Here is a 27457-nt window from a genome sequence, read left to right as displayed (position 1 = left end):
TGGTAAAATCTGAGATCTGGATGGATTAGCATTGTCCTGGTATTTGTTAGGAGTTCCACATTCCCGGACAGGTATATTTTCTCAGATCATCTGACTGGAACACAAGTGACCTTACAGGCCCTGGTGATGTAAACACAGTCAACGAAGACCACAACTTTCATTTATTCAGCAAATAATCTGAGGCACAACGTTAAGCTTTATACAGAAGCCTCTCCTTTCCCTTAACCCATGAAACAAGTGACTCTCCCAGACCTTATTTCTTGCTCTCAAAATGCCGTGGGTGATAGCAGTGTTGAAAACTGATGGCAGTGGATAAAGTCAAGCATAAGATTCAGCCTAAACCTTCAAGGAACTACCACTCACCTGTGGGAGAAGAAATGACCCAATAACTTCATGTCCAAATGCGTTTGTCAGGACTTATCCAGTTGGAGTTGACAAAGGAACAAACAAACCATAAACTCGTAGATGTAAAATGGAACGTATTGGCTGACATAAACCAAGAGGACAGAAGTACATCCTAATTTCATGCACAAATGGCTCCAGGAGTTCAAGTGATGTCATGAGAATTAGTCTCCATCCCTTTTTGTTTTCCCCTGGGAGGTTCTCAAGGCAGGTTCTTCCCTCATGGAAACAAGGTGGTTTTTCAGGCTTCTGTCTTATCTTCTAAAAACTTCATTGGAAAGAGCTTCTTTTCCAAGTAGTCCCAGCAGAAGCCCTAATGTTGAGATTCATCAGACCAGTTTGGCTCATATGCTGACTCTAAAGCACTGTGGCCAGGCTTGGAGTTTGGGGTTTGGGATGGGAGGTGAAGCACATGGACTAAGATACAGTACAGGTGGTTCCCAAGGAAAATATAGGCTCCATTTCCAGAAGAAAGGGTAATGGATGTTGGACAAGCAGAACAACAGATGTCCACAAAATTACAAAAATAAAATAAAATTAAGTAGAACTCTTGGAAGACCAAATTTCACATAGTCTGTAATGTCTAAGATAACCTGAACTGTCCCCGGCATACAAGCCCCTCCCCAAATGTGCACACGCACACATGCACATTGACATCCCTGCCTCCTGCTCCTCCTTGTCAGGTACCACCTGAAGTAGGGAATTGCAGCCACACCTCTTATCACTGTCCCTTGCTATTATATAATATCACAAATGGAGAAGATATAAAATAGCCTTCCACACAGCACACTAGACAACTTTTACTCCCATTTCCTGGTCTATTTCCTATTAACAAGATTTTCATTTCAGGGGCGTCGATGTGTGTTGAAAGACTGCTGCAAAATTCTTGACAATACGGTATTACCCCCAGAAACTGTGGTCCCACCATTCACCGTCTTCTCAGGCTGCCCAGGTAACTTTGGGTGTTGATTATTAAAACTCAAGTTTATTTTCCATCACAAAAATAACGTATGCAATTTCTGTCTCTGACAATATGTGGTTCTAGCTAACTTAAAAATTCTCCTGCTATAAAGTACCTAGAAATGCTATCTAAAATATAGCAAGTATCTTTTTAAATGCATAATTTGGTTCACAAGGAAATTATTGAGGATCAGAAGCAAAGAGGAAACTAAACCCACACTATAAGCATACTTAGGTTGATGCGTTTTCATAATAGAGTGGTTTAGGATTTGATCCTTGTGTGGCGATGAGAGGTAAAGCCTTGCCTCCACACATGGCAGAGAGAGCCTGTTGAAGGGTCATCCTTCAATAAAAAGTTGCTGTAGAACAAATCTGCCACCAGCACAGGAAAAGTACAAAGAAGCGTGTCTCTCTAGGCCTTGGCTCTGGATGGAAAAAGAAAAAGTCTCTCCAGAGAATTCTAACTATGGCCTTACCCTCACATTGGTTGGGAGTTTGAACTTGTACTTCCCACACTGTCCAGGAATGCCCAAACTGAAAAGTTAACATGAAACATGGTCTAAGACCACTGTTAGCTTTGGGACACCAGAGGGAAGCAAATACATCACCTCTTGACCTTGGCTGATGGAATGCCCACAGGTAAAGCCCCTCCTGAGCTCAGAGCTCCAAATTGTAAAACATGTGAGCCAACAGAGGAAATATGTGTTCACCTTAGGAAGCTTGGGAAATGCTGAAAAGCAGAAGGGAGATGAGAACTTCACAGTCCCCCTCACCCCAAGACAGTTTCTCTCTTCTGCGTACTGTTTTACACAGTGGAAGTCATGTAGCATCTACAGAGGCACATCACAGATTCACAGATGGAAGATGATATGAAGAGGGAGATTTGACAATAGATGATATCTACCACAGGTGGTTTAATTGTTTTTCCATTTTAAAAAAAAAGTCTCATTACTCAGATCATTGAATATGAGTTTCAAAGATGTCCAGATCATCCACTCAGATTCTTTGGGAGAAATTGGCCATTCTGCTGTTTCGTGCATCTCTGCTTTTGCCAAAGAGGAAGAAAGGACTTCCGTTTAGTTATTCTCCCCATCTTGGGTTCCCACTGTGAGAAAGTTTCATTGTTCTTAGCAAGTGCTAGAGCAGAACGGCCCCAGCAGTTGTTGTAAATGATTGTCACACAAGCATCTGGCCTGAGATGAGAAGGCTATTGCCAGGGAAGTATTTTAATCTCTTTCACCTTCTTCAAGGTCCTTAGAACCAACTAGTTATGGTTGTTGAGCACTGGTGGCAGAAGGCAGGGAAGCACTGCTTGGTATTTGAAATCCAAATAAACACTATGTTTAGAGGTTCTGATGGAGGATTCAAACTGCTGCACCTTAGAGATTGTTGTATAAATGAGGAAACTGAGGGCAAGAGAGGTGGGTTGTCCAAGGTGTCAGAGCTGGTTAGTGGGAAAGCCTTGACTAGCACTGAAGACCCCTAATTTAGAGACTAGTTCTTTTTACACTGTGGTAAGATACTTTCCATGTTTATTTTATATAGTTTCACCAACAAAGGCTAACCATCTAAATATTGCTAATGGCAATCTCCATCTTGAATAAAGAGACATGGGGTTGCAGGAAAACTGGCACATTTTTGAAGGGCTCCACTGCATGAAACTGAGTCGTGAAACAAGATGAAAGGCAAACTACTCAGAAAGGATCGGGGTCAGGAATCAAAAACTCAGGTGACTGTAGGAGCCAGGCAGATCAGTAAATGATAGCAATGATAGCCTGTCATAGCTGATAAGAATACAGGCCTAATAGTATGAGATCTTCTGATGTTTCATGAGGAGCTAAAAATCTGAATTTTTATGTACTATCTCTGAATTTTTAAATGTTGGCTACTAATTTTTAAAAAGATTAAATACTGTATAGACCAAACATATGTTTGCAAATCTAACATGGGCTGCTAATTTGTAAAAGGTGCCTATGGGAATTTTGTATTTTTTTAGACCATTTTTTCTATCCTACCTGTTATTTTCTCTCTCTATATATACAAGTGCATGTGTGTTTTTGTACGTATATGAGTGTAAAGGTATGTGTGTGTATGTATGTATACACATTTGTGTATTTAATATGGATATATGAAACTGTTTATAGTATATAAACAGAATCACACTATTCTGTTTGGAAATTTGCTTTCTTAACGTATATCTTGGGCATGTTTTGTTGTCTGTATCTGGAAACTCACCTCTTTCCTTTTAATGGTTATGTGTTTTTCATTGCCTAAATGTATCATAATATAACTAATCAATCCCGTAGTATAATAGATCATTAGAAGTTGTACCTGGTTTTTCACGATTAGAAACTTTGCTGCAGTAACAGTGTATGAGAGTGCCTCTTTCCCAGAAATTCTTAAGTATGATCGCCCCATCTTTAGTCTTTCTGTAGGACATTTGGGGTCTACTGCCATCCTTGATTTGTCTGTATCTAGCATGTTTGAGCATTGGATTCAGTTTCACTGTATGAATATCAGGGAAGTTTCTCAGCTCAAGAGCACTCACTTTGCCTTGCCCAATAGGTGTCACACCAGAATCAGGATGGACAAACCTTGTTGAGAACAACCTCTTGTAGTCAGAGATGCCTGAACTCTTCAGATTATGCAATAATGTGCTAACCTCTTTCACCTGGAATATACTTCTCCATTTTGGGACCAGTATTATTTGTTTCCCTCACACACATAAATTCAAAACATCTGGAAGAGATCATCAGTAGAAATATTCTCTTAGAACCAAAGATGGAAAACCTAACATTTAGACTCTCATGACTAAAGAAAAGAGCCCTCTAGGAATTTAAACAGAAATCAGAGCTCCAGGCCTCCCCTGGCTCCTGTGGTTGACAAGGTCTTTCTTTTCCCAGGACTCTTCTCAGGGGAGCTCCCAGAATGTACCCAGGAGCTGATGATTGACGTCACTAAGAGCTACTACCAGAAGTTTTTGCCCTTGACCCAGGTCTAACGTCTCTGCCTCATGTGTTGAATTTGCTTGAGCTCAAAGATGAACTTGGGGACAAAGGGAGCCTGTCAGCATCTACAAAGAGCTCTTGTGTCTTTGATACCTTCCATCCTTCCGTTTTTGTTGTTGTTAGTTTTTTTGTTTAATTCTTTAGAATTTCTCAATCCTTCCAGGCTTGAAGCTCTTACAACTTTAATAACAGAGCGTCTGGAGGAGTTGTCTCCAGATGCTGTGCTTAAACCTTATCTATTAGCAGTCACTTCATACCATTATCTGTGGAACACAGAATCATCTGTTCCCAACACTCCCACCCCTTGGTCCTGAAACAGGCCTGCAGAACAGAGCTCTCTGTCCCAGCGTGGAGGGTGTCAAGCCAGTGTGCTGCTCATGGCCATGAGCTCCCCAGTGTGAACACCACTCATACGGAGTACTCTCAGCTTTCCTGCTGCTAACGCATTTGGCCGGTTGCTCATAATCTTGGGAAAAAAGTATTCACAACCTTTCAGAGCTCAGATTCCTGTTGGCCACTAAAACTTGAAGTGAGGGGTGGTTAGTATTTTTCTTCTTCCGAAAATGACCTTAACTGTCATTTTAACCCAGGGTGACTAATAAAGGACTTTCTAGCATTCTGTTCTAGGGCCTTTGGCTTTCACTGAAAGGGGGGCCCTCAGCACCCAGATTTTATTTTGGCCAAGGCCCAGGTTTGAGTCTCCCATGTGGTAGACTAGTCTGGCAGCCACTCCTTGCCTTGGTAATTTGGGGGCAGCAGTATATGCCTTATTTCATTGAAGATGTAGGATTTATAACACTTTAGCCCACCCTTTATGTGCAGTAAACCTCACAGTTCAGACCAGAATATCTGTACTCGGGCCCAGTCATCTATCTATACGAGGGCCTCTTAAAATCCTTCTGTGGGCGCAGAGCCCCGAGGAGTGAATGAAGTTGCCAGTGCTCTTCTTACCATCTCCCTCTCGATAATAGCACAACCCTACCTGGTTCTGCCCTGCCCTCTTGGTTTAGAAGGAAGATTTAGAAGTGAAGGCCTGAGAGATTGGCCTTGTGTAATACTCTGACTCTGCTGTGAATAGGGTGGGACAATTCAGTCTTGAAGGTTGGGATCTAGCAGGAGCCGTCTTGACTTAATATCTGCTTGTGGGGTTTGCAAGACCAGCTATGTATAATTATCTCCACTAGTTCAATGTAAAACTGCTTTCTGGTTTGTCGTTTTTTTATGTTTGTACATTAAAAGATTGACACATGCAACAAGCCATTCAAGGTGATCACTCCCCACCTCGAGCGATGGCTACCTGTGTTCCTCGGGCACTTACTTCACTGTGTGCCTGCTGCCCTTCTGCGGGCTTGACATTCACCAGCCTGCTTATGGCTCACACCAGCCCTAAGGTGGATGTTATTCCCATTTTACAGATGAGAAATAAACTCAAAGATATTAGAGAACTTGGTCCACTCCATACAGTGAAGAAGTGGTTGGCCCAGGAGTCATACCCATGTCTGTCTGGCTCCACAGCCCATGCTCTCCATTTCTGCCCTGAGATGGATCACATCTGCCATGCGTCCTCTCTGATACCAGCAGTCTGTGATGGTTGCAGGGTTCGGGTTTTTTTGTCATATGCTGGCGTCTCCCCCAGCTCCCTTCCCTTCTTGTGCCACCAAAAAGGTGACTCTGGAATTGGCAAAGCTAGATGCTCTCTAGGCTAACCTCTTTCTCACTAGAGAAATCTTCTGGGGCATGTCTAACAGGTTACCATTGGCCTATGTTTGAATACTTCCAAAAGGAAGCTTGCCACTTTATGGACTAACTGTCCGGTTTTTTTTTTTGAGGAAGATTAGCCCTGAGCTAACATCTGCTGCCAATCCTCCTCTTTTTGCTGAGGAAGACTGGCCCTGAGCTAACATCCGTGCCCATCTTCCTCTATTCTGTATGTGGGACACCTACCACAGCATGGCTTGCCAAGCGGTGCCATGTCCACACCCGGGATCCGAACCAGCAAACCCTGGGCTGCTGAAGTGGAACGTGTGAACTTAATCACTGCACCACCAGGCTGGCCCCATCCATTTTCTTTTTTAACATATTCTTTGTGAATAAATTTGTGTAACTTATTCTTTGTGTAACTTATTCTTTATTCTAATGTGAACCTTTACTGAGATATAATTGACATATAATTTTTTTGACTATTTTGTTGGTGAACAACCAAAATTAAGAGAAAGTAGGAGTGTTTTTGAACTTCTTAAACAGTTTAAAAATCTTCTTTTTTTTAAGATGTTATTTTTCCTTTTTCTCCCAAGTCCCCCAGTACATAGTTGTGTATTTTTAGTTGTGGGTCCTTCTAGTTGTGGCATGTGGGATGCTGCTTCAGCATGGCTTGATGAGTGGTGCCATGTCCATGCCCAGGATTCGAACTGGTGAAACCCTGGGCCGCCAAAGCGGAGCATGTGAACTTAACCACTTGGCCACGGGGCCGGCCCCTAAGTTTAAAAATCTTTAATTCAAGTACATGATTCCAAAAATCTAATCCAATTAGTAAGGAAGGGACACATAATGAAATAGATCTTCCCAATCCAGCGCCCCAGTTCCATGTTCTACTTCTCAGAGGCAACTGCTCTGAACAGTTTTTGGTCTGTCCTACTGGAGATAGCCTGTGCCTGCACAAGCAGATATATATATCTATACACTGGCCTCTCGGAATTCACACAAATGCAAGCACACGCTAGATATGCTGTTCTGTACCTTGCTGCTTTTACTTACTGCATCTTAGAGATTGTTCCGTATTGGCACACACAGGTGATAAAAATAGTGGTCGCTACCATTTATAGTGTTTACCAACTACCAGGTACTCGTCTCAGTTCTTTACATTTATTGATTCCTTTAATGCTCTCAACAAGCATGAGGTAGGTACAGTTATCCTCCCCAAGGAACAGAGGTTAAGTGTGTGCCCAAAATTATACAGCTAATGTGACAGTGAATCCAGGTGTTCTGGCTCTAGAGGCCGTTCTTTTATCACGATGCAGGAACCCCCCCCATACAATACCTTTCCTTGCCCCAGCTTGTGTCATCTGGCCAGCCCTGACTGTACAGAAAGCTGAGAAAGGGGGCATTTTGCTTTTTCAGGCAGGGAAAGACAAAGGGGGTTGGGCACGAGTATTGGGCGAACCGCCCGACGGTGTCTGCCGCAGGCGGCAAGCCTAGTGTGCCTCTGAGGAGACCTTCTCTTTGCACTGTGCCATGTTGTCTGTAGCTGCAGTTGTGGTCTGACTAGATAAATGGGGTAAGTTCCTTGGGAGAATTGTCCTGCTTACAGTCACTAAATGGGGTCTTAAGATTCCGAATCACATGGTTGGCACTCTCTTCAAGAGAGATGCACAAACTAGATTAGACACAAGGCCAGTTAGAATGCTTTGTTGCAAGTGACCGAAATCCAGCTTGAACCAGTTTAAGCAAAAAAAAAAGGGGTTTTATTGGCTTACACAAGAAACCATGGAAAGAGGAGCTTGAGAGGCAGTGTAACGTGAACCTTGGGCAAGTTCCCTAATCTCCCTGTGGCCTGGTCTCCTACACTGTGCCCCATGACTAGCGCCCCCAGAACTGGTCTGCATTAACTGAGGTACTGTGTGTAAACGTTAAGGACAGCTCCTGGCACTTAGTCCTCCGTAAGTAATTTCTCATCCTTGCAGGGACAGCTATATCCAGAGAGTTAAACCCCATCAGGGTCTTTGTTTTTTACAGCTTTTTCATCTTCACATTAGTAAAAGTATAGACCGCACTGCTGGAACAAAGAGACCGCTAAAATACAGTGGCGGAAGGTTATTTCCTTACAAGATTGAAGGTTATTTCTTCTCACCTAACAGTGCAGGGGTAGACAGGTGGTCCAGGGCAGGTAGGCGGCTGGGTGCCACAATGTCATTAGGCACCCAAGTTCCTACTCTCTTGTCACATGCACACATTTAGTTACAAGGGAGGCTTTAAATTTAGTCTCTAGCTGGGCAGGCAAAACTCTAAGGAAAGAAAGAGATTCTAATAGTAAAAAGGAGAGGGAGAGAATGGGGAGACAGCAGGCAGACTCTCCCAGGCCTGTGTGTTGTCTTTCTCTTCTCCTACTGCAAGTGGGCTTTCTGCATGCATTGGGGCACATGGCAGCCAACAGCTATAGACTTATATTCTCCCAGCCTGGTGAGCCTGAAAGAAGGGTTTCTTCCCTCCAGTTCTAATTTGGAAAATCCCAGAGAAAGGTTCTGAGTGGTTTGTCATGAGTCCCATGACCTCTTGGATCAATCACTATGGCCAAGGATATGCAGTCCCCTACCTGGGTCATGACCTTTCCTCCATCCCCCATCTGGTGGAGAAATAGCAGAGGCCACTGCCAAAACAAGGTGCTGGGAAGACAAAAACAGTAGCTACTACAAACAGTAAGCAAGGTCTATAATTATGGACTGATAGTGTTTGAAAGCGTGTTGACAGTCAGGAGTGTGTGTCCTAGGAAAGGCCAGCTGGACTCTGTCTCCATGGTGGCTTTCACTCCAGGGACAATCTTTCACCAGACAGTTACTTTTATTATCCCAGAGCAGAAAGTCTCTTTGTCCTCAGAATACTCTGGAAGAGCAGGCAGACAGAGAGCCCTTGGTTGGGACTCTTTCCACTTGGCTTAGAGCAGAGGGGAGAATAATTGGTTCACGTAGCTGATGAGGCCAGGGCTACGTCTGTCTTCAGGCAGTTTTCCAGGACTCACAACAGCGTCATCAGGAACCTGTCTCTCTTCAGCTCTCGACTCTGCTTTCCTTTGAGTTCGCTTTGCTCTCAGGTTTCAGAAGTGACTCCAATTCTTGGTAGAAAGCTCTCCTTCTCTGACAAAACCCCTGGACCTGGCTCTCATTGGTCCAGACCAAGGAGGTATCTAGCCTCGAGTAATCACTGTGACCAGGAAGATGGAATACACTGATTGGCTCGGCCTGGGTCGCATGCCCACAGGGCTGAGACTTGGTGCCTGGTGGTTATAGTGAGGGTGATAGTACCAGAAGAAGGGATGAATGGGTGCTGGGCAGGATAAATCATTAGGTGTCCAGTTCAGGCCTCTTCCCTTTCTTCGGATGTCTTCACTTTCCTCTGTCTCCCTGCCCACCCTTATCCCCTCCCTGCCCAATCTCTCATTACTCTTGGTCTCGCGGGGTTTCTCCTGAGGGGTACATGGGCCTGGATTAGGGGGCACAGAGAGGATGTTGCTTAGCCAAAGTGAAGTATTCAAAAAAGAGCCATTTGGAGGATGCTCCTCTGCCTGGAACTGCTTCCTCATGGACCCCATAGCACCTTATGGAGGGCCCTTGTCAAGGTCTAGGTGGAATTCTAATTATGTACCTGTGTTCTTATCTGAGCCCACACTAGGTGTGAGCTCCTGAGGAGGCGGGTGTGAGCCTCTGGGTACGCAGCATATACTTAATGGGGTGATTACCTGGATGTGAGCCCTCCTCCCCCTAGTCCCCACCCTACCCCAGGTAAGCCTCACGTTGCAGGATCCCCTGTGCGGGGAACAAGTTTGAATGATTAACTTGTCAGCCTCCTGTTCACTGAGTCTTTTTCGCATGGCTGCACTGGGCCCTTGTGGTTGGTTGGGATCTGTGGTGGCTTCTGAATTAGTCACTTTGCATGAACCAGTTCACTCAAAGCCTGAGTGAGACTACGGTTCCTTTCTTAGTCACTCTGACCCATCTGGGTGATGGCAGACTTGAAATGAATCAGAGAAACATTGCTTCTACTTAACACATCCTTGGAGGTTTCTCAGCTGGAAAGAAGGGATCCTGGTGGCTAGGGAGGCCTTTCTCAGTGTCTGGATCTGATCTGTGAGAGCCCACAGGGTGTCCAGAACATGGAGCCCCAGCCGTGTTCTGACTCACCCTCAGCCATTCTCCAGGACAGATTGGCATCTAACAGACCTAGATGGTTGCTATGGGCAGTCAGATCTAGCTGGCTAATCTCCTGGGGCTAGCTTCTCTGGAGCTGCAAGGACCCTGAAGTGGCATTGGCAATGTTGGGACAATGTGTCCAGAGGCCTGGTTTTTTCAAAATAGATGTCAGCAAAATGTGCTGCCAGCTTGGACCAGTTCCTGTAAGTCCATGATCACTGAAACACTTCTAGAGCCCCCAGTGAGGGGGCTGTGCTTTTGTAGATCATGTACTTGCTGCCTTTCAGGGCTAGGAGGGCAGCCCTGACCTCATGCTGCATTGCTCATTTATTCATTTAACAAATACTCACTGAGCTGCTGCTGAGTGCCAGGCACTGCCCTAGGTCCTGAAGATACAGTGGAGAATAGGATGGAGTCAGTCCCTGCCCGTGGGGATCTTACGGCTCAGTGGGACAGAAAGCCAAGGAAACAAAAGAGATTTCTCTGATGGAGGCCTGACGGGCCGTTCTTGAGGATCAGCATGGTGCTGAAGAAGATGGGTGCTGGAAATGCGCAGGTCAACTCCTAGCCCTGTGCCTTTGGGCAAGTTAGCTCCCTTTGTGGGAGATTTCTCATCCATAAAATGAGGAAGAGGTGTAGGGGTTGTTAGGAGAATTTAAATGCATTCATACATGTAAAGCATGATTACTGGCTCAGAGTAAGCACTCAATAAATGGTCGTTTTAACTGCTATTCTTAGGAAGTGATACCTTAAGTGAAACCCCTTATAGTATAAGGTACAGCAGTCTTCTACTTTAAAATTTAAGACAAAATTAAGAGCATCTTTCCCTTTATGATCAGTCCATCATGAAGAAGAGATGGAGGAAAGAAATCACCCTTCCTTGCTTTGCATCTATGGGGTACCAGGCACTTATTAGAAAACATTTATGGGGTCAGCCCAGGGGCATGTTAAGTTCATGTGCTCCACTTTGGTGGCCAGGGTTCATGGGTTCGGATCCTGGGCACGGACCTCCACACTGCTCATCAAGCCATGCTGTGGTGGTGTCCCACATACAAAAAAAGGGAAGATGGGCACGGATGTTAGCTCAGTGACAATCTTCCTCAAGCAAAAAGAGGCAGATGGGCAACAGACGTTAGCTCAGGGCCATTCTTCCTCCCCCCCCCCCCCCCACCAAAAGAAAACATTTAATATTCCCAATTGTCAAAAAAGTAGGGATTTTTACAATCCATTATGCAGAGGAGGAACCTGATCTTCAGAGAGGTTAAGGAAATTTCTCCAATGTCACACAGCTAATAAATGGCTGAGGTGGAATCAAAGCCAGGTCTTAGCTGGCTGCAAAGTCCATGTTTTCCATGCCTCCTCCGATATGCTGGGTCTCCAAAGCACTTGGCCCTGACGACTATACTTGCTGTCCAGTCAGTTAATCCTTTGCTTTCTGAGGTTTTCGCTGGCAGGTGGGCCCCACCTGCTTCCATTATGCACTCTGACCCGGACCCTGAGGTGAGTAGAGTTAGCACAGGACTTCCCGCTTCCCCAAGGAGAGTGAATGGCTTGCTCTGTGTCTCCAAGTCCGCTGGGCCTCAGGCAGATGGCTTGTGCATGTGAAAATCATCCAAGGAAAGAGACACAGGAATGGAGTCCACACCCTCTCTCGCTTTCAGACCTTGGGTCTGGACATTAGCCCATGGTTTTTCTCGGCCCTGCCAACTTCTCTTTTTTCAGCTGCATTCATCTCAGTCTTTGGTGTCTGCTGGGTGCTCTTTCTGATTTCTCATGGGAGCAGCAAGAGCCTGAGGAAGCAGTAGGGTCAGAGGAGAGGGGAGAACAGGAAATATGAGAGGCCCAGGAAATGAAAGGTCTGTTGGAGACGCTGAGCTCCCAGGGAATAGACACAGGTTCTTTTTATTTCAATAATAATAACAAACAACAACTGATGTGACCATGTACCTGGTACTGTTAAAGTGCTGTCCTCACGGAGTCTCTTGACATCTCCTCGAGAATCCTAGGAGATGGGCACTATAATTATCTTCATTTTATAGACGTGGACACTGAGGCACAGAGAGGCTAAGTAATTTGCCCAAGGTCCTACAGCTAGTAAGGGGAGGGGCTGGCATTTGAACCCAGGCTTCTTTAGTTAGTGAGCTTAACCAATATGTCATATTGCTTTTTGATAGGGAGGGAGGGAGGGAGTGAACGAGTGAACAAATGAGTCTGGGGTTTGGGACCTGCCTCATTCACCCAGAGGCAGTGTGCAGAGAGGCAGTGCGCAGGCAGGTGTCCTTTGGGGTCAGCAGAGTTGGGTTGGAATTCAAGTTCTGCCACCTCATGGCTACGTGACCTTGGGCCAGTAACTTAATCTACAAGCACTCATTTCCTTATCTTCAAAATGGGAATAATAATCTTTTCCCCCTCAGGCCTTGGTGAGGATTAAATGAGGGGCTCTGTTAAGCTCTTAGAGCCCCATACCTGGCACATAGAAAGTGCTCAGTAGGAGTTGACTGTTAGTATTATTATCACTGCTGCTATGCGGGGAGATTATACTAACGTGGCATAATTGCAGCTGTATAAAATTGGAGCTGCATGTTGACAAGGACTAGAAGGGACTATGAAAACAGCTGTTAAGGAATGAAAGGGAGTTAAAGAAAGTTTCTTCAATGCTTCATCATTTTTTAGTAAATGTTCCTCAGTGGAATAAATAAAACATACATGCAGTGGTGCTCAATGGCCTTTGAATGTATGAATGAAAAACATTCTAACTTGGTTTTATTGGTTGAGTCCATTGCTTAAATATCATACCATATCACAGTGGATACCCTTGGGGGGTTGCCTCTGGAAGGGAGTCAGTGCAGAAAAGAGTTAACATTGCAGGCCTGCAGTTACAACTCTGTAAATGCTGAATTTACTGCTAGGGGTTTGAATAAATTCACAATGAGAAAAAAAGGGAGATTTTTTTTTTTAAATGGCTTTGTATTTTCTGCCCGTTGTATCTGGATATACGATAAAGTTGATTTAAAATGTTATATATGCTTATAATTTTATAAATGCTAGAGGGATCACCCTAATTAAAGAAAGATGCAAAAAAATAAAATTATGAAGGTGTTGCGGGGGGAGGTGCAGCTTCCTTGCTTTTTGCCACCAGTGTGTAGGTTGGAATTTAAATTCTTTTGGTATTGGAACGAGAACCAGTCTCCATAACTGATGATTTTTGCTATGATTTGTGTCTGTTGGAGCCTCAGGAAGGAAGGAGACAACATGAACAAAGAGGCAATCTCTGGATAGAAATACACATTTAGAATTTGAAAAAGCAGTTAAATTGCTAATAAGCCCATGTTGAAATCAAATGTCTGACGCGTAGAGGCTGATGACTGTGCAGCCTGCTGTGCGAATTTTTGAGTGGATCAGTTTGGACTCTACAACTGACAAGATAAAGAGGAAGCCTTGCTGGTCACTTGATCTTGGACCTGGCTGGCTGGCACTGCCGCCTGCCTTTGCTGCTGCCGAAGAAAAGCAGCTGGCTTGTTGGGAATCCCAAATTCACTGATCCTAATGGCCTGGACCTTACTCTAAGCTGAAAAAGTGATACTGACAGCCGTGAGCTGCTTCAGCCTCAACAGGAGCTGTGCTAAACTGAAAGCAGACACAGGCTCTATGAACAGGACTCAGACCCCAGGACCACTGGAGATTTAGGACCCCTTCTGTGGAGCTCTAAATTATGGAAACATACATCCTGAATGCTGGCTGGACCAGCTGGGTCACATAGAGATGCCCACAGGAAAGGGCGTGTTCTCTGATGGGACCGTCTGAAATCAAGCCGCTGATCAACTCTTTATCTCCGATGCAGAGGTTAAATTGCATCCTAACTTGTCATCCCTGCCAGAAGCTGCAAGTTGGGGGAGGGCACATCACAGGGACTGTGACCCCTCCACCTGCTTTTGACAAATCAGACCTTCTGGACCTTCTCTGGGGGATATCTAACTGCTGTTGACTCGTGTTCAGCTTTCTGGATTCGTTGCAACTTGCCACAATGGGGTGATGGCCTGACTCTACAGCCTGACTTTTCCCCCAGGACAGACACTTACTAAGGTGAGGTAGCTTGACTATTCAAATGTAGCTGTCTTTAGAAAGGCATTTATCTTTTCTAAGCTGCTTTCTGGATGAAAAGCTAGGAGGTTATGTAAACCCATTTTGAAATGTTTGAAAATTCAGGATTTCATCCTCTAGGATCAGCTAGGGCTGCCAAACAAAATGCCACAGACTGAGCGGCTCAAACAGTAGAAATTTATTTTCTCTCAGTGCTGGAGGCCAGAAGTCCAATCAAGGTGTTGGCAGGTTTGGTTTCCCTGGGGCCTCTCTCACTGGCTTGCAGATGGTCGCCCTCTGTCTGGGTAGCCTGTGTCCTAATCTCTTCTTAGAAGGACACCAGTCATATTGGATTAGGGTCCACCCAAACAACCCCATTTTACCTTAATCACCTCTTTAAAAGCCCTATCTTCAAATGCAGTCACAGTCTGAAGTACTGGGGGGTTAGGGCTTCAACTTATGAATTTTGGGGGAACACAATTCATTTCTGCATATGTCTTTCTAGTTATGTCATATAAAAATGTTTATCTGGGGGGTCTGGCCCCGTGGCTGAGTGGTTAAGTTTGCGTGCTCCGCTGCAAGCGGCCCAGTGTTTCGTTGGTTCGAATCCTGGGCGCGGACATGGCACTGCTCATCAAACCACGCTGAGGCAGCGTCCCACATGCCACAACTAGAAGGACCCACAACGAGGAATATACAACTATGTACTGGGGGGCTTTGGGGAGAAAAAGGAAAAAATAAAATCTTAAAAAAAAAAAAATGTTTATCTGGGGCCGGCCCCGTGGCCGAGTGGTTGAGTTCGCGCGCTCCCCTTCGGCGGCCCAGGGTTTCGCTGGTTCGGATCCTGGGCGCAGACACGGCACTGCTCATCAGGCCATGCTGAGGCGGCGTGCCACATGCCACAACTAGAAGGACCCAGAACTAGAATACGCAACTATGTACCGGGGGACTTTGGGGAGAAGAAGGGAAAAAATAACCCGTTTATCTAGAGAAATGCTTTTGTGCCTCTTGCATACAACCCTTCCAGATGAAAGGCCTGGATGAGAGTAAGAGGTGATGGAAAAAACATCAAGTTAGTGTTGCTGATCCGTAGGGCACACTAATTTTGTAACAATGGAGGAAAAGTAAAAACTTGGCACCTGGGGAGCCTTGGGTAGGGGTGGGGGGCATTTATGATCTGTTTTTCCAAACTCTCCCTGAAAGCTTTCCCCTCCTCCTGAAGGAAGAGGCCCACTGCTGCCTCTCCATGCACTGGGAGTGCTTTGACTTCAGCCTGTGGAGCTTGGGATCACGCCTGGCAGCCCTGATACGTGACACCAGAGGGGGCCCAGCTCCTGCGCTCTCCATGCAGAACACCTTCAAGCGTTGTGCGCACTCATGAGATGGATAGACACATAGAATGGACAAGCGAAACTGTGTGGAATCAACTCCCTTCAGGCAGTCCCTCATAAACCAAGGACTGGGTGAGTTTCTCAGGGTGGCCTGGAAACTCTAGGGCAGGAGGCCCCATGGTAGGAGGTGACATTGGGGGCCCTGTTAACCTCTACTGCCTAACTAATGTATGTCCCACTTGGGGCACCCTAACACTGTAAACTCGTTTCCAGGGGGACCACACGTGCCCTCTGGGATGGCACTTCTGCCTGTGTGCCCTGACTGTCGCCACACTGCCTCAGCCCTGGAAGGCTTCAGGTCAGCTTGAGTTTACTGGCCATAGCTGTGCTGTACCTGAGTCGTTGCCTTGGGCCAGGCAAAAACAAGTCATACAGAAACCGAAGAGGAGGCCATGAGGCTTTCTAAGATGTAAGATAGACTTGTAGAGTTAATGGGATCTATTTTAACTGGCTAAATCTAGGACCCCTAACAGGTCTAACTGAGATCAGTACTGCCGGTTGATCTCACCCTTTTATGTGGGCTCCTACTGATCATAATTTTGCTGGAAAGAAGCCTGGCCAAGGGCCAAGGAGGGTGGACTGTGCAGAAAAGAGTTAATCACGCAGGTCTGACCCTGCTCTCCTCAGCAAGGCCTGTTAGCAAGGTTGTCCCCTGCCTGGTGACCGGGAGCTTGGATTTGGGGAGGGTCTCACCATTCCCTAGGTGATGAGGGTGCTCACTGCCTAAACTGTTTGTGCCAACAGTGTGGTTTATGCTGAACACCTGCTTTCCTTCTGGGAATCTGGAATTTTGGTATGTGCTAGGCAGAGGGTGCCTATGTGACCAGTCCCCAGTGAAAACCCTGGACACTGAGTCTCTAATGAGCTTCGCTCGCTGATAGATAAGATGTTGCACATGTGGTCACAACTCACTGCTGGAGGAATGAAGTGTGACTCCAGTGGGAGAGGACTCTGGGAAGCTTGCGCCTGGTTTCCTCTAGACGTCGCCTTGAGCGCCGTTCCCCGTGCTGGTAGCCCCAAGCTGTGATGCGGCCCAGCTGCCGTGAGTAGGCTGTATGCTGAGTCCTCTGAGGCTCCTAGTGAGTCATCGCACGGGGCCCCCCAGCACAGGGCACAGGGGGACTTCTGGGGTGTAGGTAATGTTCTCTTTCTCAGTCCCGGTGCGGTTGACGTGGGGTGTGTTCAGTTTGTGAAAATTCACTGAGCTCTACAATTATGTAATATACATTTTTTCTGTACACAGATTCAACTTCAATAAAAAGATAAAATAGAAGATTACACAGCACTGGGATCAAAAATAATAACTTAGTTAAAAAAAAAAACTTCCCTTTATCCAGCAGACATTTTAGTTACCCCTTTTTACCAGGCATTGCGCTGGGAGCGTGGTATGTGGGGTAGGAAAGACATCATCATTGCCTCTCGGTTTATTTGGGGGCAAGTAAAGGGATCCTTACAGCGTGGTTGATTTTTGCTGGGCTCTTTCAGAGACATCATATGGTGCGAGGGGCCACAGAGAAAGGGCTTCTAACTCGGGTATTTTGCCATTGCAGGGGTGCCACTCACGTATTTGTGGAAGCCAGACAGGCAATGGGCAAAGGGGATAGCTGGGATCTGAGGCACACCAGGAAGCTATGGTGGCAAGAGTTGCCAGAGCTTCTAGTTTTTTCGGGAAAAGCCACAAATCTGAATTTTTATGTGAACCCTCTAGATTTTTTTGAGGAAGATTAGCCCTGAGCTAATATCCACTGCCAATCCTCCTCTTTTTGCTGAGGAAGATGGGCCCTGAGCTAACATCCATGCCCATTGTCCTCTACTTTATATGCCAGATGCCTGCCACAGCATGGCTTGCCAAGTGGTGCGTAGGTCCATGCCTGGGATCCGAACTCGTGAACCATGGCTGCCCAAGCAGAGTATGCCAACTTAACCCCTACGCCACCAGGCCACCCCCAGAAGCCTCTTGACTTTTAAGTGCTGTGAATGAATCCAAATTTTAAAAAGTGGGAGGCCAAACAAAACACCCCTGCAGGCCAGGTTTGGCCTTGGCCTGCCAGTTTGCCAGGCATTCTGCCCACCAGCCATCCTCCCTCTGAGCAAACAATTGAGGGTCGGCTCTCTCTGACACTGGAAATACAGCAGTGAGCAAGCCAGACCGCTGACTTTCTTGCCCGGTGGGGGCTCTCCTACTGTGCTTCCCAGACTGCGGCGTGTAGGAATCACCTGGGCAGCTGCGTTGGAAGTCAGATTCTGACTCGGGAGGTCTGCGCTAAGGCCTGAAATTCTGCCTTTCCAACAAGCTCCCAGGTGGCGGCGATGCTGGCCGCCTGAACCGTCCTCGGAGCGCCGTTGGCCTGCAGTCCAGGGCGGCTCAGGAGCAGCTGTTATTTGAAGGAGGGGAGTGGGCGCTTGCAATGAGGGTGCGCTTGCTTAGCAAGCAGCCTGCTTTTACTTAGATTTTAGTTTATTGGGGTGACTTGGAAGAGAGAGCAGATGACATCAGAGGCGGGTGCTAAGGCTCTCCTAACCTATCTCTTGGCGCTGCCGGGTCTCTCTTCTCAGAGTTTACATTCTAGAAAGTGGGGTGGGGGTGGAGGGAGGGGTTGGGAAAAGCTTCCTGGAGGAGGTGCCTGTGAACTGGAGGAGCTTCCCCGGCCGCGAGAAAGGGAGAAACCCTGAACTCGCCCTCTCCTGGGGCTGGGGCTGGCTTCCCCACGCCGCGGATGGTTTCCCAGGCATCCCACGTGACTGCTGTCCGCGAGTCCCTGTCAATCAAGTGTTTTCCCCGCCTGGGAACGGGTTTAAAGGCGGCTGCGGTGCAGAGCGGTCCCAGAGTGCCGCGCGGCGGGCGGGTTTGGATTTTAAATCCCCGCGGCCAATCAGGGGCGCGCAGGCTGCAGTAACGTTCCCGGCGCCGCGTTTGAATTCGAGGAGGAGCGGAGCCGTGCCAAGCCTCTGCCCAGACCCTACTAGGTCCGCTGAGCAACTCCGGGAACATGAGTGCGGCGGCAACTGCAGGGAAGCTGGCGCGGGCACCAGCCGACCCAGGGAAAGCCGGGGCACCTGGAGTTGCAGCTCCCGGGGCCCCGGCGGCTGCCCCGCCGGCGAAAGAGATCCCGGAGGTCCTAGTGGACCCGCGCAGCCGCCGGCGCTATCTGCGGGGCCGCTTTCTGGGGAAGGGCGGCTTTGCCAAGTGCTTCGAGATCTCGGACGCAGACACTAAGGAAGTGTTCGCAGGCAAGATTGTGCCAAAGTCGCTGCTGCTCAAGCCGCACCAGAAGGAGAAGATGTCCATGGAGATATCCATTCACCGCAGCCTCGCCCACCAGCACGTCGTAGGCTTCCACGGCTTCTTCGAGGACAACGACTTCGTGTTCGTAGTGTTGGAGCTCTGCCGCCGGAGAGTGAGTATCGCCGCTGGGAGACTGGAGCTGCCCGGGGGCCGGGGTTGGGGCGTCCGGGGCTCGGAGCTGGTAGGGAGGAGGTGCTGGGAACCTTGAGCTAGGGATGGAAAAGATCCCGGGTAGAGGGTGCTTGGCACTCGGAGCTGCTGCGGGGGGGGGGGGGGGGGGCGTTCCGGTTAAGTGGAGCGCGAGACCTGTTGCTGCTAGAGAAGGCGGCTCCTGGACGCGAGGTGTTGGGCGGAGGGAGGGCGGGGGAGGCGCGGGGCCGGGGAGAACCCTGGTAATGGACCCACTTACCGAGTTGCTAAGGGAGGAGTCCCAGGTAAGGGGTGCTGTGGACCCGGAGATTCCGGAGTGGGGTCGAGTCAGGGAGAGGGTGGTTGAAGCCAAACTTCGGAGCTTCCGGGGAAGAGCGGTGGCGAAAGGGATCTGCCCGGGGAGGGGATATTGAGAACGCTGAGCTTCCAGAGTGGGGCTGAGAAGGGACTCCCAGGTAAGGGGCTTGAGAGGGGCTGCTATGAACGATTGTGGCCGGGATTAGGGGAAAGTCCAGATCGCAGTTGTCCTGGAGAAGGAATTGGGGGGAGGGCCCTGGCTGCCTTTACCTAATGACACCTCCTCACCCCCTTGGGCCTCCTCACTTCTCCTCTCCTTCCCCCGCCCAGTCTCTCCTGGAGCTGCACAAACGGAGGAAAGCACTCACCGAGCCCGAGGCCCGCTACTACCTGCGGCAGATCGTCCTCGGCTGCCAGTACCTGCACCGAAACCGGGTTATTCACCGGGACCTCAAGCTGGGCAACCTCTTCCTGAACGAGGATCTGGAGGTGAAAATAGGTGAGGTGCTGGGCCTGCAGGGCGGCTTGACACCACTACAGGAAGTGGGAATGAGGCGGAGGCTGGGGGAGGAAATAGGAAGGAGACAGGGAGGGAGAGGGTGGTGGAAGTCTGGGCTGTTGATTGCCTCTAGAATCTTCTCTTTAGGGCAGACATTTAAAACAGAGCTCACAAGCCAGTATCTTGCCTGCAGATGCATTTTTTGTGCCCCTACACAGAATTTTTTAAAAAGAATTTGAATTAGGTTCCAATTTTTTATATTAGGTTTGACATAAAAACTTGGATTTGGAGCTCCTTTTAAACAATCGGAAGCTCCAGCAGTTCAGGGACAGATTCCCTTAGGGCAACTCTTTACTGGGCTGAAAAGCTCCTGTTCCCTTTAGGCAGGCTCCCTCTGGTTTGCTACTGTCCCCACCCCTCCCTATTACTTCCTCACAAACTTGCCAAGTAGCAGTCTTGATGTTGACTTGCTTGATCTCTGAAGGTGTTTGAGTTTTGCTGTCCCCATCAAGTCCCTTTTAGAAGCACAGCCCTCCTTTCTAAGGAGAGGAGGAGGAGCGTCCTGGGGAGGCCCCCCTGGGGCCAGTATGCTGGGAGACTCCTGGGCAAGCCTTGCTGTGCACAAGGAAGGGAGGCTTGAGGTTCAAATGACCCTGGTTCTTGATGGTGAGACCGGAAGCAGATGTCTGCAGTGACAGCTGACAGAGGCTAACATCCGAGTGCCCCCTCTTCCTCCCTCTGTCTCAGGGGATTTTGGACTGGCAACCAAAGTCGAATATGATGGGGAGCGGAAGAAGACCCTGTGCGGGACTCCTAACTACATAGCTCCTGAGGTGCTGAGCAAGAAAGGGCACAGCTTCGAGGTGGACGTGTGGTCCATTGGGTGCATCATGTAAGTTGGCTGTTGTCTCAGGACCCACTCGGCCTCAGCAGGGGCCCTTTTGCACATCTCCCCTGGCTGACTTTAGCCTGTGGACCTTTCTGCCTATGGAAAGGCTGCTCCAGGGGACAGATTGCCCAAAATAAAGCCTAATTCCCATCTCTCTCCTTGTCACTGGTGTATCCTGTAGGATTCCTGCAGCCTGGTCCAGGGAAGGGAGAGGGAAGGTCTCCACAAACTTGCTCTAGCCCTTCGCTACCCAAAGTGGTCCCCGGAGACCAGCAGCATCATCCCCTGGGAACTTGGTAGAAATACAGAGTCTCAGGACCCAGACTACTGGATCAGAATCTGGATTTCAAAAGATCCCGGGGTCATTCTTGTCTACAATAAATTTTAGAACCACTGGTCTAGAAAGGAGCATTGGGTGGGAGGAACAGGCCGGGAGTGAGGGCTGGCAGGAGGCAGTGTCTGTGACCTGTCTGGATCGAGGCCGTCAGGGGGGCTGGGTGGTGGGCAGAGGCTGGGGCCTTCTCAGGTGTTAGCTTTTTGTTGTTGGCCTGGGCACTGGAGAGTTAGACATGAGTCAGAGCAATGGCTTTCACACTTCCTTGCAATGGAGGTTTTCCAAGTGGAAACTTCAAGCTTTAAGTTCTGCACCATTGAACATGGAGCTGCTTCCGTCAGAACAGGTCGTCCACCCACTTTGACCTGTTTCGTGTTGGCCGACGGCCTCTGGGGCCCTGGATCACCACAGGCTGTAGTTGAAAGTCACTGGCCCCGGAGCTCTATCTCATCACCTGAATTCTCCTGAGGGCTCTCCCCGCCAGTGTCCCGGCTCCTGGGGCTGCTCAGGGGACGTGGGGACTGTCCTCAGGCTCAGAGTGAGTGTCCCAGGGATGCCTGGCCTCCACTCTGGCCCTGAGATGATTCCTCCCATGTCTGAGTTTTGGCTGAGAGTCTGGAGCGACGTCCCACCTTGTTCCTACAGGTATACCTTGTTAGTGGGCAAGCCGCCTTTTGAGACCTCTTGCCTAAAAGAGACCTACCTCCGGATCAAGAAGAATGAATACAGCATTCCCAAGGTGACTGAGCACACTTTAAGTTTACATTTATTTTGTTTTGTTTTGTTTTCTCCCCAAAGCTATTTACTGAGCTGGGGTAACTGCAGAGCTCTGGAGGGCCCGTGTCTGAAACTGCATGCAGAGCCTGACGTCTGTGCACAAAGAAGCAGAAGTGCTGTTTGAGCTTTGGAAAGGGACGGTCTTGATTCAAATGGGCTCTGCCACTTAGCAGCCAGGTCACAATGGGCAATTGGCCTGAATCTTCTGTAGTCTCCCATCTATAAGATGGAGTCACTGCCTCTGGAGCACCTTGGGGTGCCTTACATATACAGTAAGAGCTCACAGAATTGTGAACCTCTGTGAGTCCAAAGTGGTGTGCATTTTCACAGCCACCAGTGTAAACACACCGAAAGGGATAGCCTGTTCCTGTGGAAGCCTGGCACACAGCTGCTTTCCAGTTTGGTATCCTCACCTTGTCTGAGGGCAAGAGTCCTGTCTCCATAGGGACAGACGGACTAAATCAGTCAAAGGGTCAGACAGAGCATGGCGTGGTTCAGAGTGTGGGTGCCTGAGCCTTCTAGACTCCTTCGGAGTGGGTGCTGCTCCACCACTCACTAGGTGTGTGTTCTTAGGAAAGGCTCCTAACCTCTCTGTGCCTCAGTTTCCTTATCTGCAAAAGGGGCATGGTGGTAGAGATCTGTGCCTCCTAGATGTCTTTTTGACCGTGAAATGAGTAATATTCTTTAAGTGCTTAGAATGCTTTCCTGGCACATAGTAAGTGCGTAGCCACTGGTAGGCTGTCACTATGTACCTGACCTGTGCTAGGGTGAGTCTTCTCCCTGGGGCTCCAAGCTTGGCGCTGCGTCCCCAGTTCAGAGATGAAGATGCAAAGGCCCTACAAAGTCGGGTTACTTGCCGCAGCTGGTGTTGAGTGGCAGGCTGGGATTTGAACCCAGTTCTTTATGACCTCAGAGCCTGTGTTCTCAAGTGCTGCTCCAGTGGTGAGCATCTCAAATTAAGGGAGCGCAAATTCAGGGGAAAAATGACCTCAAGCTAATCTTGAGTCTCAGGAGGAAGGAGAAATGATCGTCCTCACTTAGGTTGGTGCCTGCTGACTCGGAAGCCGATAGTGGGGAGTGTGGCCTGTTGGAGACCAGGGGCCCGCGTGTGGACCAGGACATGCAGTTCCTCTGTGACAGTGCTGGACTCAAGTCCCCATTAGTCCTGCTTATGGCTCTCCCTCTCTCTGCTCCAGCACATCAACCCGGTGGCCGCCTCCCTCATCCAGAAGATGCTGCAGACAGATCCCACTGCCCGCCCGACCATTCACGAGCTGCTCAATGACGAGTTTTTCACTTCTGGCTATATCCCTGCCCGTCTCCCCATCACCTGCCTCACCATTCCACCGAGGTTCTCAATCGCTCCCAGCAGCCTGGACCCCAGCAACCGGAAGCCTCTCACAGTCCTCAATAAAGGTAAAGCAAGGGGCTGGGGAGACAGCAGACCCCCAGGGAGAGCCTAGGCTGCAGTGCGTGGATGGGTGGTCCCCAGAGCTCATGTGTGCAGTAGGACAGGCCCTGGTCCTTGAATCCCCAGCTCCCACCCTCCCATGGCAAAATGCCCTTCTTCCCCTTGACCTTGTCAGGAAAGACAGACCTTGCCATGGCTGAATCAGCCCCGTCAGGCCAAAAAGAGAGTGGACTGAATGTCACACCTGAAAAATTCTTATCATTTAAAAAAATTCCTAACATCACTCTTGCATGGGTCATTGAAAAAATATGAGAAATTTCAAATATACACATGGAACATAGTGTAGTAGCCCCCACGTACCCAACAGCTATCAACATTTTGTCACGTTTGCTTCATCTCTCCTTTTTTGTTCCTTTGAAGTTTTTTTTTGTCTCTCCCCAAAGCCCCCGAGGACATAGTTGTATATTTTAGTTGCGAGTGCCTCTGGTTGCGCTGAAGCATTTTTGAAGTTAATCCCAGACATCTCATCATTTTATCCTCATAAACTTCGGTATATGCTTCCGTTTAAAAGGATGGATAGGGCCAGCCCAGTGGCACAGCAGTTAAGTTCGCACATTCCACTTCTCTGCAGCCTGGGGTTCGCAGGTTCGGATCCTGGGTGCGGACATGGCACCGCTAGGCAAGCCATGCTGTGGTAGGCATCCCACACATAAAGTAGAGGAAGATGGGCACGGATGTTAGCTCAGGGCCAGTCTTCCTCAGCAAAAAAAAAGAGGACGATTGGCAGCAGATGTTAGCTCAGGGCTAATCTTCCTCAAAAAAAAAAAAACAAAAACAAATAAAAGGATGGACATTTTCTTATAAAGCCACCTACCATTGCTTGGGTTGTCATTGTTCTAGGTCTCTTCAGGGGACAGAATTAGGAAGTACATAATTTGGGGGAGACAACCTTGAGTTTATGCTGATATTTCTCGTTCATGTTTTTCAACATTTTATTTTGTTATTTCAAACTTATGAAAAGTTATAAAAATAGACAAAAACCTCCTGTACCCGCTTACCCAGATCCACCAATTAACATTTTTTTCACATTTGCTGTATCAGTGTCTTTCTCTTTATAGACATATACAAATATATATATATTTTTTCCTGGACCATTTGAAAGTAAGTTGTGTACATCCTGGCCTTTACCACTTAACACTTCAGTGTGTATTTCCTGAGAGCAAAGATGCTTTTGCATAACCACAGCACATGGCACAGTTAGCAAGTGTAGGAAATTTGACACTGATACAATCTTGTCTTATAGCAAATCTTTTTCTCTGGTATGGCGTTACTACTTTTCTTTTGGTAATTTATAAGTGTCTGATTCAAATATATTACAGGATTTTTACTTCTTTGATTTTATTTATTCATTTATTTTTTGCTTGAGAAAGATTGTCGCTAACATTGGTGCCAGTCTTCCTCTATCTTATGTGGGATGCCACCACAGCATGGCTTGAGGAGCGGTGCTAGGTGCACTCCTGGGATCCGGAGCCATGAACCCCAGCCACCAAAGCAGAACGCGCGAACTTAACCGCTATGCCTCTGGGCTGGCCCCAACTTCTTTGATTTTATATTTGTATTTCTTTTCCCTTAACTGAAAATCTTGTTTACATACATTAATATACATAAGTTTTTCAACATATATAAACTAATTCCTTTTATTAAATGATGTTTTATTTTCTTGCAGTTCTATTTGTCCTTAGAATACATTTCACTAAGGATATATAGTGTAAAAAAAAAAAAGAGAGGTCACTTGAAATACTTTTTTTCTCTCTGTGGATATAGCAGCAATTTAATATGTAAATTCATTTGTTTCAGTTATAATCTAATACTGTTAAGGATTACTTTATTCTTTTTTTTTTTAAATTACTTTTTCAAAGATTTTATTTTTTTCTTTTTTCTCCCCAAAGCCCCCCCGGTACATAGTTGTATATTCTTAGTTGTGGCTCCTTCTAGTTGTGGCATGTGGGACCCCACCTCAGCATGGTTTGGAGAGCAGTGCCATGTCCGCGCCCAGGATTCGAACCAACGAAACACTGGGCTGCCTGCAGCGGAGCACGCGAACTTAACCACTCGACCACGGGGCCAGCCCCTACTTTATTCTTTTGGTTTCAATTTTTGACATCTCTTTCTCTTGGTGAGGTTAATCTTGATCATAGTGCTGTCTGATGATTTCTCCCCTGCAGAGTTACTGTTTTTCCCTTTTTTTTTTTTTTTTTTACTTTTTATTAAGATTACGATAGTTTACAACCTTGTGAAATTTCAGTTGTACATTATGGTCAGTCGTGTTGTAGGTGCACCCTCTCACCCTTTGTGCTCACCCCCACCCCCCCTTTCCCCTGGTCACCACCAATCCTGTTTTTCCTTTTGTAATTAATACATTCCTTGCTGGGAGCCACTTTGAGGCTTTCCTGTTTCTCCTCAAACTTTTGCCCACCTATCTTAGCATCCATGGTGGATCTTGCCTGCAGCAATTATTACCATGGTATTCCAACAGTGCCTTTCCTCTTTCCTCGCTCCCTCTGCACTCGTCAGTTGGAATTCTTCTGTAAGGTAGACCTGTCGCTTCTCTCCCATATATTTATTTATTTGGTTATTTGTGTCACTATGGACTCGTGGATATTTATTCTTTGGCCTATAATGTAATATTATTTTAAGGATAGCTTTTTTTCTTTTGGTTTTAATTTTTGAACATAAAACATTTTTTAAAAACTTCTTGGGGCTTGGCCCCATGGCCGAGTGGTTAAGTTTGTGCGCTCCGCTGTGGCGGCCCGGGGTTTCGCCGGTTCGAGTCCTGGGTGCGGACATGGCACCGCTCATCAAGCCATGCTGAGGCAGCATCCCACATGCCACCACTAGAAGGACCCACAACTAAAAACATACAACTATGTACCAGGGGGCTTTGGGGAGAAAAAGGGAAAATAAAATCTTTAGAAAAACAACAACAAAAACTTCTTATGCTGGGAATTTTCAAACTTACCCAAAAGTAGAGGGAACTGTAAGATGACCTCCCATGTATTCATCATCCACTGTCAGCAGTTATCAACATTTGCCGGTACTTGTTTTTATCTATCCCACTCCCGCCTCCCTTTCTTGCTAGAGTTTTTAAAAGCAAATTCCAAATATCTTATTATTTCACATTTAAGTCCTTAGCATAGTTTTTTTAATTGAAAACTCTGATCTTTAAATATTTTAAGAGGAATTTCACATATACAAGGAGAACTAGCACATGTTGGTGGGGAAAGAATTAAACATCTAAGCATAAGGACAATAAGAATCATGCATGCTTCTACCACTCAAATATAACCCATGTTAAAATTTCAATGTGTATCTTCTCAGACTCTTTTTGGTCACATATGAGTATATAAAGCAAATTTTAGGGTGGAAAAAAATTTCTTACATTTTCGTTAAATGCCTCCTTAATCCATCCTGCCGATCTGTGATATATTGAGCCTTCCATTTTCCTGGTGCTGAAGATGCTTTTAATTCTTGGCTTGAAGCTGGGCGGCTCCAAACTGCTGGTGCCTTTGACCTGTCTCCCCGAGTGACGGGTGGTGTGCTGCAGCGTCAGGGCCTGAGTGTCTGAAGCTCTGTGTGTATGTGGCCGTGAAGCCTGCCTAAAGGGCTTGGCCTGGTCCTGGAGGTAGCAGCGAGTACTGTGCACCTGTCATTAGCACATGAGCTCTAATAACCTGGCACTGACTCAGTTTACCCAAAGCAATGGCAACTAAGAGTTTTTCCCTGGGGAGAGTCCCAGCTGTAGCAGGGGGTCCTGTGCCCCTCTAACCAGCTGATGACCATGTCTCATCTTCTTCCTAGGTGTAGAGAACCCCATGCCCGAGCGGCCCCGGGAAAAAGAGGAACCAGTGGTCCGGGAGACCAGCGAGGCAGTCGACTGCCACCTTGGTGACATGCTGCAGCAGCTGCACAGCGTCAATGCCTCCAGGCCCTCCGAGCGGGGGCTGGTGAGGCAAGGTGAGCACGGCAGGGGCCTGGGAGGGGGGTGCCTGGGGCATCTGGAGAGGGCAGGGAAG

The 27457-nt window shown here is 47.6% G+C and overlaps 2 protein-coding genes across 5 annotated transcripts in view; both read left to right on the top strand.

Moving 5' to 3' along the window:
• The window catches only part of DCTN5 (dynactin subunit 5), a 37377-nt gene extending 20358 nt beyond the window's left edge, over positions 1 to 17019 (top strand). The window contains exons 5-7 of one of the 4 annotated variants that reach the window (XR_011424725.1): positions 1252 to 1354; positions 15573 to 15813; positions 16985 to 17019. Coding sequence is in view for 2 of the 4 variants with exons in the window: in XM_001501020.6 (XP_001501070.3) it covers positions 1252 to 1354; positions 4266 to 4363 (201 nt within the window). In the remaining 2 variants the exon portion in view is untranslated. Of the gene's footprint in view, positions 1 to 1251; positions 1355 to 4265; positions 6479 to 15572 lie in introns of those variants that run through there. The other 3 variants (XR_011424724.1, XM_005598842.4, XM_001501020.6) reach the window with 3 other exon arrangements.
• A 94-nt stretch (positions 17020 to 17113) lies between these two features.
• Positions 17114 to 27457, top strand: part of PLK1 (polo like kinase 1) — a 12794-nt gene continuing 2450 nt past the window's right edge. Inside the window, exons 1-6 of the mRNA XM_023616117.2 lie at positions 17114 to 19139; positions 19805 to 19973; positions 20721 to 20865; positions 21842 to 21935; positions 23170 to 23389; positions 27243 to 27398. Coding sequence (XP_023471885.1) covers positions 18732 to 19139; positions 19805 to 19973; positions 20721 to 20865; positions 21842 to 21935; positions 23170 to 23389; positions 27243 to 27398 — 1192 coding nt within the window. The 5' untranslated portion in view covers positions 17114 to 18731. The remainder of the gene's footprint in view (positions 19140 to 19804; positions 19974 to 20720; positions 20866 to 21841; positions 21936 to 23169; positions 23390 to 27242; positions 27399 to 27457) is intronic.

The sequence above is a fragment of the Equus caballus genome, chromosome 13 (genome assembly GCF_041296265.1).
Source record: "Equus caballus isolate H_3958 breed thoroughbred chromosome 13, TB-T2T, whole genome shotgun sequence".
Lineage (NCBI taxonomy): Eukaryota > Metazoa > Chordata > Mammalia > Perissodactyla > Equidae > Equus > Equus caballus.
The sequence above is the reverse complement of the archived record's forward strand: the minus strand, read 5'-3'. Positions and strand labels throughout refer to the sequence as shown.